Consider the following 10,754-nt stretch of genomic DNA (forward strand, 5'->3'; position numbering starts at 1 on the left):
CCGGTGCTGATGTTGCAGAGATGTTGCGGCGTGTCGCAGGTAGTTTGTGATTGGCTTGAGGGAATGATGACGTCACGTAGCTATGTTTATAAGGTGTTGTCTGCACAACCACCGCCTCCAGTGCCCGCATCCAAAGCCAGACCTGAGCAAGTATGAGGGAAATTGTGCACATCCAGGCCGGCCAGTGCGGCAACCAGATCGGGGCCAAGGTAGGTGCCCTAGTCATACATTCCACGTGCAGGTATCTAGGCAGGTGCCCACTGCTGCAGGCTGGTAGAGATAAATACATAGTTCGAATTTATTTTACATATATATATATATATATATATATATATATATGCGCATCTTTTTGCATTAGCTTTAGTTTACGTAGTAAAATGTTTGCAGAATTGTACACCCTACCTACTGATTGTTTCCTGCAAGCCCTACCAGTATCATTCCTATAGAATCAGTTATCTCTTCCTTGTCACCTAATGAATAGACAATTTGATGTTACAAGTTATTGGCTTGTGTCATTGAAACCTTAAATAACCTTGACTGGTGTCCCCTCCCAGAAGTCGTTGATTTATTGCCCCCTATACATATCAGCACCTGTCAGTGCTATAGAGGGGTACTAGGGTGTAGAATTGTGGATGATGGTAGCATTTGCAGTAGTGTAGTACAGGTGTCTGTGCCAGTGACATGTCTATGGCACCAGACAGTGATCAGATGCTGGGTGGGCTCAGCCATTGAAGCAGCCCATTGCTGCAGAACCACACCCATTACTGCAGCACGGGAACAAAGGGCGAAGTGGGTATTGCAGCAGGATAAGGGGCACTACATGGAGAGGGGGGTATAGCCGGGGAGGTGTGAGTAGTGCGCACTGTAATTGTTAGGTTTGAATGGCAAATTCAATGCAGTCCTCTATTTTTACAGCGTGGGTACGTGCTCAGCTGGCATTGCAATTGTAATGTGATAATGGGTGTTTTCTCCATAGGACTCTTTATATCCAGCATTTCACATGGCAGCTTGGACTGCGATTTCCTCTCCTGGAAACCTAACAAAGCCCCCTTTGTTTTGGGGCTGCTGTTTCATTCTTTATAGGCCTTGCTTTTGATTTCCGGGGAACTAACTCTGTCCATTAAATGTGCAATAAAATGTTATTCAGGTATCCAGCATGCATTTAAAGGGTTAACACAGCCATACTGAGTGACTTCAGTCCCTTTGATAGGGTGAGCTGTAAATCCTGTTTAATTAGAGGAATCTGCAGGCAAGGGAGGTGTCAGCACCATCAGGCAGGATGGGAGGGGATGTGATCCCAGCGATTATGGCAAGGATGTGTCCTGTGCTAGATTAGTCTAAAGCTAATGATCAGACACCAGCTATCCAGCAGAGAGCCAAAGCTGCAGCAATTTTCCATATGATCATGATGCTTTCACTAAGATCCGCCATCAGTGTCTATCACTTAACCCATGCAGTGCCGGAACGCTGATTCACGTATTGTTCAGCTTCACAGTGCCACTCCCTCCTTCCCTGTTGCAGTAACATCATTGCTCAACATTTAGCAGTATAGGGAGGTGATATCATTGGCAGGCCTTTATTATAATTATACATTTGCAGACAAAGAATTGGCTGTCATGTTTGCACAAGTCAAAATCTCACCTATGAAAGTCGCATGATGCCAATGGTTGAAAAAAAAAAGTCTAAAAATGGATATAAATGGAATGATATGTTACAGTAGAATAGTGGCATTTGATATATAGAATACCTACATTTTCCACCTAGGATCCTATATTGGGTGATGTCATGTTTTTGGTGCCAGACGCCTCATGGTGTTGAGACAGACAGATGCTTTGATCACCCTGTAGACATCTCTGCAGACATCAGCAGGTCCCCGGAGTCAGAAGATGACAATTCAGCTCCTCCAGCAGGTCTCTTATTGTCACACGGGGATTGGGAAAGAGGATGGAGCAGCTGTTGGGAGACATTAGGGTTATTAGATTAATTATACAATGCAACAGTTTGTGCAGAGCTTTACAATAGGCTGCCAACACAATGACTGCAATATGGAGAACATAATTGTCCGTGGCTTGACCAGCTGATTTCTGAGATGAGAACATGCAGTGGGTACTGAAAGAATTCACTTTGGATCTGCAGTGTCTACAAATGAGGATACAGTAATATACTGATCCTATATAACCGCATTAGAGCAATGATATTAAAGCATGCTTATTAAAGGGCCAGTACATCTAAAGTCTGCAATTGTTAAAAGTGAAACTGATCTGCCACCATAATTTTTTCTAGGCTTCTACACTTTTAGCTATATTCTTGTCTCATTTTATGTCATGTTTAACAGTTATATATTAGATGTCCATGAAACAGATGCCTCAGATGGATGTCATACAGTGGCATCCATCACCATACTGTGCTATTGTCAAGAGAAAAAAAAAAATGCGCTTAACATATTCATCCTTTCACTAAGACTGCATGGAATGGAAAACTGCAGTTTTCACATTTTTTCATCCTTTTTCCTCTACTATACATATGAGATGTGAACGTAGCCTTAGCTAATTCCTAACTTCAAGTGACTGATAACAGGGAAAATAGTTAACAAGTAACTGCACATCAAAAAGAGATGGATTTTAAGTATAGTGTCCCTTTAAACTAGCTTATGTGGAAAGTATATATCATTATAGATATTGTATCCCATCAGAATCAAAATGAAAAATGTTTTTCAGCAGAATGTACCAAATTAGACAGAATTACTATGTGTACTAAATCACAAGACACAATGGGGTAGTCACTCTTTTTGCTCTCCACCCACCCACCTGTACGTTAGTAGCCACCTTCCTTCCCTAGCTAATGTAGAGAGGAGAACCCTCCGCAGGGACGCATTGTCTATACACTCCCGGCCAAGGCGTGTGACAAACAGATACCAAATGTAACTGCAGCTATTGTCTAGCTGCAATGTACGAAGCACAGCTCAGATTTAATAGATTCCTTTGTAGTTCTAATAACCTGTAGCGGATTATTACACCACCCTGTAAAGCACTTAGGATGGCTAGCTTTTCCTATGATTTGCATATAATAAACCAAATGGATTCTGTTCTTTGCGCCACCTCTATTCATTGTAATTTTAGTTCCTTTCATCATTCCTCTTTGTCATGATATTTTAGCCTCCTCCGCTGCCCCACCCTCTCATCCTCGCCCTAATGTAGGAATGTGCTTGCTGGGTGTTGCCAGCACAGATGCCTGGCTTATGGCTTTGTTGCTTTTTACTGTAATAACCCAGCGATTTCCCTGCAGACAAAGAACGCTGAGGCCTGTCTGGTTTAGATGGTCATTGACCGCAGGGTTTATGATGGGTCACACCAGGCTAGGTGCCACATTGTGTATTACAGGACAATGATGCTGCGTGCAGTGTGGTTTCAAAAGCGATTAAGGAGCTTGACTAGGTCAAGTTAAAGTAACAGACATTTTTTAATAATTTTATTGTGCAGCCTATTGTTCCCTCTTATCAGCTATTGCAGGCTAGGGAGCAGATGAATGTGATGTTTATCAATGAGGTGATTGTTAAGAAATCTAGATAAAAGCCACTAATATTAATGGAATCCACTGACAAATCTAACCACCATGGGCAACTTGGTGACTACTAGGACATTGCTATAGTTTTAGTGGTGAGAATCAGTACAAAGGACAGCTCCATCTGTGGCTATAGTAGATATATGGTAGCTTTCTTTAAAATCGTAGATAAATATTTAGGGACTACTCCCATCATGAGTGATAGCTGGGGATGTACAGTACAAGGTCCTTCATCCTTAGTAGCTGGAAAACTAAAAATCCCATCATTCTTGGTAGCTGTAAAAGTCCTATCAGGTAAGGTAGTTATAGATATGCACATACCTTATCCTATTGTAGACGTAAAACTACTAGTCCCATCATTTATGGTAGCGGTGGATTACATATCCCATAAGGCATGGCAAATATGAGACTATAAGCCTTATGTATTATAGATGTGTAACTACATGGTCTATCTTGTATCGTGGTTATGGGGCGATTGGTCCCATGATACGTTAGATGTGGAACTATATGACCTATAGTCCCATTATATATGCTATATGTGAACCTATTAGTTCCATCATGTGTGGTATACTTTGGCCTACTAGTCCTATCATGTATGCAGTATGTGAAACTATTCGTCCCATAATGTATGGTGTACTTGGGCCTACTAATCCTATCATGTATGCTATATGTGGATGTATTGTACCTTCACCTACTGTCTCAATCCCGCTTCCCTCATAGATTGTAAGCCTTTTCTAGTCCCATCAAGCATGGTAGATATGGACCTACTAGTCCGCCCATGTATGGTGGACATGGAGCGATAATTCCCAGCTACCAGTATTTGAATATTTGGTTTTGTTGTTACTCTCTGTAGTTGGCCGATAAACAGAAGAGCACGGGCATCTGTACTATATTCCTAGCTACATGTGACACTCCTCCATTATAGATGTGAAGGATGTTTGTCCTGGCATATGGTCAATGCTGTGACTACGAAATTATCATGAAATGCGCAGAGAGGACCATTTGCTTCACAGAAGGGGCCTCACAGCTTGTCAGTGCTGCTCTTCATCTGTAACATCAGTACTGCCTCAGGGTACAATAACCCACCATGGCCATCCCCGCTGTGATGTCAAGTATGTGAATGGCACAGATTGTACAGATAAATTGAGCTTCTTATTAATGATGCTGTCTATGAAAACTCACTGGTTTACTTTGTGTTCTTGCATATTTGGGCATTTCTTAATAAGCAAAACTACATGAACAGCAATTTCTTCACACAGCAGTCAGAACATCTTCAGTATCTAGTGCTATGGGATTTATTATTTCCCTGGCTATTGATCAATAATCTACAGACTGATTTGATTCATAATTTATCCTCTGTAAGAGATTCAGGTCACAGATAAAGAAATCCATTCCTATAATGATATATTAAGGAACTCTTATCGATTTTCCCTAACATATCTTGCAAAGCAACTTATTTACATGGATTCTAAGAATCCCTTCATATTTTAGTTCCCCCACCTATAACACATTGTCATGTGATTGTTCTGAGTTCTCTTCTTTATTCTGTTTTCTCCCCAGTTCTGGGAAGTGATCAGTGATGAACATGGAATTGACCCCTCTGGAAACTACGTTGGGGACTCCGACCTTCAGCTGGAGAGGATTAGTGTCTATTACAATGAGGCATCCTGTAAGAGCTCAGATACATACATATAACATTGTATTTCTCTTTTGTCTTGATAATTGATGTCCAATGATGTTCCTTCCATTGAATAAAATAGAAATTCTTATAAAGCAGATTTGCAGCTCTAGCTTCTAGGATTCATGTAGTTCGCCTTAGCCAGTGCAGGACTACTTAGCAGTTCACACCAATTCATGTAGACATAGAGCTAGGACAATGTCAGTAACATGCATTAGATAGGAGAATTGTAGACATACAAGTGACTAAAAGCCCTATTAGGCAGGGCGGTTTTACAGGCAGTTAACTGGGAGTGAACACTACTATACTACTATAGTCAGCCTGTCAAGAGTCGCCCTATGATTGATCATTTGCCCATTTATAGGGTAAATAGGCTGATTTTTGGCAGGACAAAAAAAAACATTGTCTGTTGGCAGCACATCGCCCTGTCTATTAAGGGCCGCCAATGAACAATGAAAGTATATGCACTTTACCGATCATTCCTTCAGCACTGGATGGGTGCAGTCACGGTGTTGCAGAGCAAGCCTTGATCGGTACATTTTGTGGCTGATCCACGCTTGTTCAGGTAAATCTAGTTGTCCAGTGCCACCCTAAATGGCCCAAACATATCCTGTCCCAAGTGACAAGTGGGAAAGAAGCAATAACATGTACAAATAAACTGCAGATCATGGGAACATGTATTTGCATATGTAAAGTGTCACTGTTAGATAGACTTGAAACTGGACAGTACACAATGATAGTCATGGTCTCACTCACGCCACCTAGTGGAAGGAGTCAGTAATTATTATTTTTTTTTCTCCCTAGCAATAGGAAACTAATAAAAAGCCAGTGTTACAGAATGCAAAACTATAAACTAAAACAATGTACTTTTTCTTCTTTTCAGCACACAAGTACGTGCCTAGAGCCATCCTAGTGGATTTGGAACCAGGAACCATGGACAGTGTCCGCTCTGGAGCTTTTGGACACCTTTTCCGACCAGATAACTTCATTTTTGGTATACTGCAAATCTTAAGTCATCTACAGTGTTGCCATAGAGTTTTTACATTTTACTAATACTTGTGAGATAGTATATTTGCCATTGCTTATATGGAAATAAAACGTTAAATATTTTAGGATAGTTGATAACTAATGCTGTTGTCATCATCTGCTGAAGTTGGAATCATCTCTCTAGCCTCCACCATTCCCAAACAACAAGTACAGTTAGTTTTGGTGCCTGATGTGCTATTTAAAGGGGTTTTCCCATCTCAGTGTTTCAGAAGTTTGCCTGCAATCTCTTCTTCTCACTTCCTGTATTCTGCTTCCCCCTTCAGCTTACTGAACAGGCCTGAGAAGGGTCACAATACTTATCCAAATCAGATAATATGCACATGCTTGTAGAGAATGGACTCAGTGGTATCTGTTTGTTTACATAGAGAAATAACGGCTTTATCAGCAAACTGCAATTAGCTGAACTGATTGTCCTGCTGGCAAGAGCAGTGATTGAGTGACGTCACTTGTCCTACAGATCCGTGGTTATAGCAACACTGTGTAAACAATGGGAGGAATAAGGTCACATAGCAGGCAAACAAAGAAGCATTTCTAAAGCAATATATTTAGGAAAAGTCTTCAATTTACATAAGCCACCAGTATAGATAGGATCCTTAAGATGGGACAACCCCTTTAAGCTCTGTAATATCAGAAGGGTAGTGTCAGGCTCTTGGGGTGATTCAGAGCTCTGATCAGAGGCAGTCAATGTTAGAGCTCAGAATCACATCCCTTGCTTGTTTCTACCTGGCACTGCTCTCCTGACAGTACAGAGTCTAAACAGCATATCAGGCACCAAAACTAACAGTATTGATTGCTCTGGAACAGTGGTAGCTAGAGAAAAAATTTCAACTGTGCCATAATCCGTGCAGTAGCGCCTATTCATTGTTGTAAAGAGCTGGACTCGTTGGAGGTGGTGAAGGTCCTCTCTAAGGTCCCTTAATCGTAGTTTTTATGAATTCCTGGGTGCCAGCTGCAACCTTTATTCTCTTGACATTAAGGATTTAGAAAAGTACAGGTAATTGTATATGTAGGAAAATTCATTTTATCTAGAATCTGATTGTCCTGCCGAGAATTGTAGTTTCACAACAGCTGGAGAGCTATGGAGACAACTGATCCAGATATTTTAACAGCCAGGGACTTGTTTTTGGCACCTGTGATTGAAGTATAAAGTGTTATGCTTTTTTTTAATATTAAGTCTTGTTTGTTACTGTTGAATTAATTAAATTTTACTGTAGTTAGAGCCTTGACTGCAGAACACAGAATTTACTTATTTTGTAACTTTAAAGTCAGTATTTATACATATTGTATTGCAGTCAGTCCAAAGTGTGTACATGACCCTTTGAATATCAAATCCATGTTGCATTGTGTTTACCAGCACTGGAAACTAGGATTAAAGTTGTCCATATTTGTTCAACTGACATCTATTCCTTCCAACCCCCAAACAAATGCACACTTGTTTTGGCTGTGCATGTCCTTTGATGCACCTCTAATGGCATTTTATCTCCCTTGTGAGCAAAGGATTAGACATGAGCATATCCAATGTGCACAATATTCTATAATATAATTTTTATATAATTTTTATAATTCAATAAAATTTTTGAAAGTGGAGAATCAGAACTCCCCTAAGCACTTGAGGCTGGATGGCTGGTTGTTAGGGAAGTGCCAGGACAGCAGTTCCCCAATAGCTGTTGGTGAACCCTGAGGGGAGGGGCAAAATAAACAGTGAGCCCTAAGCTGAAATCCCCATACGGTCCCTTCCTGATTGCCAGTCCTATAGGCAACAACTGGGCGACGGGCCCTACCTACAAACAACAAAAAGGGGAGATTAGCAAGCCGAGGGTTCGGTAACAGTCGAGCTATGCAGTGCCAAATCAAAACCCAAACAATAGTCAGTAGAGAGAGCCAGAGGTCGGAGGTCAGTAATATAATAGTAGAAGATGAGACGCTTAGCAGGGACAAAGTCAATAGCCAGCAAGTCTATGTGGGCTGATGGCCTGTATATAGGAAGCCAAAGCCCAGCCCTAGAATTTATTGGAAGACACGTCACACGGCAAGGCTAGAATTAACCATTTCATGAACAGAGGCAAACAAGGTGCAGGAGATGGGTGTGGTGGAAATTCAATTACAGAAATAGAGCCGTGTTCACACAGTGCAACCAAAAACTCAAAGCAAGGAATCAAACTGCACATGCCTCCTGCGCCTCAGCATGCGAGTGGAGGGTGGCGCAGAGACCCAAACAGGCAGAGACGTTACACTGGTCCTGCTGAAATCTGTAGCTTTACCATGATTTATCCAAAGTGTCCACCTTAAAGTATAAAAACTGATAAGATATTCTTAGAATGGTCTTAGCCTTCATAATCTGCTATATCCCCATTATATCAGAACTCTATAAATTTGTGTAAGATTTGCATTTTCCAAAGTTACTAATACCTTTGCTGTTTTTATTTTTTCTTTGTAGGACAAAGTGGTGCTGGTAACAACTGGGCAAAGGGTCACTACACAGAAGGGGCTGAATTAGTGGACTCTGTGCTAGATGTGGTGAGGAAGGAATGTGAAAATTGTGATTGTCTGCAAGGCTTCCAGCTCACACATTCCCTGGGTGGGGGCACTGGCTCTGGTATGGGCACCCTACTCATCAGCAAAGTCAGGGAGGAGTACCCTGACCGTATCATGAACACTTTTAGCGTAGTCCCCTCTCCTAAGGTATCTGACACAGTGGTTGAACCATACAATGCAACATTGTCTATCCATCAGCTGGTGGAGAATACCGACGAGACCTATTGTATTGACAATGAGGCTTTATATGACATCTGCTTCCGCACCCTCAAACTGGCAACTCCAACCTACGGAGACCTCAACCACCTTGTCAGTGCCACAATGAGTGGGGTAACCACCTCCTTGAGGTTCCCTGGACAGCTTAATGCTGACCTTCGAAAACTAGCAGTAAACATGGTGCCCTTCCCTCGTCTCCACTTCTTTATGCCAGGCTTTGCTCCTCTGACTGCCCGTGGAAGCCAACAATACCGAGCACTAACTGTACCTGAACTCACTCAACAAATGTTTGATGCCAAGAACATGATGGCAGCCTGCGATCCACGTCATGGACGGTATCTGACAGTGGCTACTGTCTTCCGTGGACGCATGTCAATGAAGGAGGTAGATGAGCAAATGCTGGCAATTCAGAGCAAGAACAGCAGTTACTTTGTAGAATGGATCCCCAACAATGTAAAAGTTGCTGTGTGTGATATCCCACCACGTGGCCTCAAGATGTCTTCCACTTTCATTGGAAATAGCACAGCCATCCAAGAGCTTTTCAAACGCATTTCCGAGCAATTCACTGCTATGTTCCGTCGTAAGGCTTTCTTGCACTGGTACACAGGAGAAGGCATGGACGAAATGGAGTTTACAGAGGCCGAGAGCAACATGAATGACCTGGTATCTGAGTACCAGCAGTACCAGGATGCCACAGCAGAGGAGGAGGGTGAAATGTATGAAGATGATGAAGAGGAATCTGAAGCCCAAGGAAAGTAAGAACCTCATCCTAGAGCCAGAGATGTCGATTAGTGCCCCCCAAGGTTTAGGAATCCCACTCATAAAGCATCATGTGTCACTTCTGAGTTAGGATTATAGTTCCGGTCAGGATCTAAACCTGTACCTTCCATCTCCCTTATTTATTTAGCTCTCCGCTGCCAAAGGAACCTGCAGATTTGAATGTGCAACAGTATGTTATTTGCTGACGCATACATGGAGCTTTCTGCTGGCAGAGTCCTGTAATATATTGTGCATGATGTACATCACCTTGCAGGCTTCTGCAGCAGGGAACAAATGCTAAGGGTGTAGTAGTACAGGACGGAACAAACTATATAAAATGAAAAAAAAAATTAAAAAAAATGGAGGATTATAAAATCTAGATAGAGTCTGGCAGTGGAGTACAAGCAGCTGAAAGAAGTGAATGTGTCTTGGTGATGTGCATGTACTTAGGGTATTATGTACATGGAGGAAGGTGTTAACCTCCAGCTCCCGAGAGAAAATATAAGTGTTGTGAAACTCTAGCAGCTGAGACCCAGGTTTTACTCTGTGTCTTTTCATCTTTCTCTTGTACCGTCTGATTTTTTTATTTTTATTTTAACGTGTCCTTACTTTGTCAGTTTTATTGGATTATTTATTTTTAAATAACGAATAAACTTCCTGCTGTCCAACATGTGAGCGTGAGACTCATACTTATTTACAGAACAGACCTCTGTGTGTTCCCTTTAGTAGCCTGTGTACAGTGAAATATCATATGATCTGCCTCCAGGATCATTTTATCTAGTCTGCCATCAGAGGCCAATGTGAAGCAGAAATTAGAATCTGATGCACAAAGCTGGCTTTGTAGTAAGTGCATGACCCTATGATACATAAAAATATCTTTTCCTTTCCTAACACAACAATATCTGACTTGATTCTTTCAATTCTTGTTTTGTATTCTTTGCTAGTATTTGCTTGCACA

The 10,754-nt window shown here is 41.6% G+C and overlaps 1 protein-coding gene across 1 annotated transcript; it reads left to right on the forward strand.

Moving 5' to 3' along the window:
* Positions 1-10,466, forward strand: TUBB3 (tubulin beta 3 class III). The gene is made up of 4 exons (XM_075281966.1): positions 1-209; positions 5,122-5,230; positions 6,123-6,233; positions 8,724-10,466. Exons 1-4 carry the CDS (start codon positions 153-155, stop codon positions 9,794-9,796), a joined length of 1,350 nt encoding a protein of 449 aa, XP_075138067.1. The 5' UTR covers positions 1-152; the 3' UTR covers positions 9,797-10,466.
* Positions 10,467-10,754: the final 288 nt, after the last annotated feature.

Source organism: Leptodactylus fuscus, chromosome 7 (genome assembly GCF_031893055.1).
Source record: "Leptodactylus fuscus isolate aLepFus1 chromosome 7, aLepFus1.hap2, whole genome shotgun sequence".
Lineage (NCBI taxonomy): Eukaryota > Metazoa > Chordata > Amphibia > Anura > Leptodactylidae > Leptodactylus > Leptodactylus fuscus.

Bases quoted from the DNA above. Each gene is read 5' to 3' on its own strand.
- TUBB3 (XM_075281966.1), top strand. From the start codon at position 153: ATGAGGGAAATTGTGCACATCCAGGCCGGCCAGTGCGGCAACCAGATC. The intron at 5,231-6,122 runs GTAAGAGCTCAG...TCTTCTTTTCAG, and splicing joins CTATTACAATGAGGCATCCT to CACACAAGTACGTGCCTAGA. The intron at 6,234-8,723 runs GTATACTGCAAA...TTTTCTTTGTAG, and splicing joins ACCAGATAACTTCATTTTTG to GACAAAGTGGTGCTGGTAAC.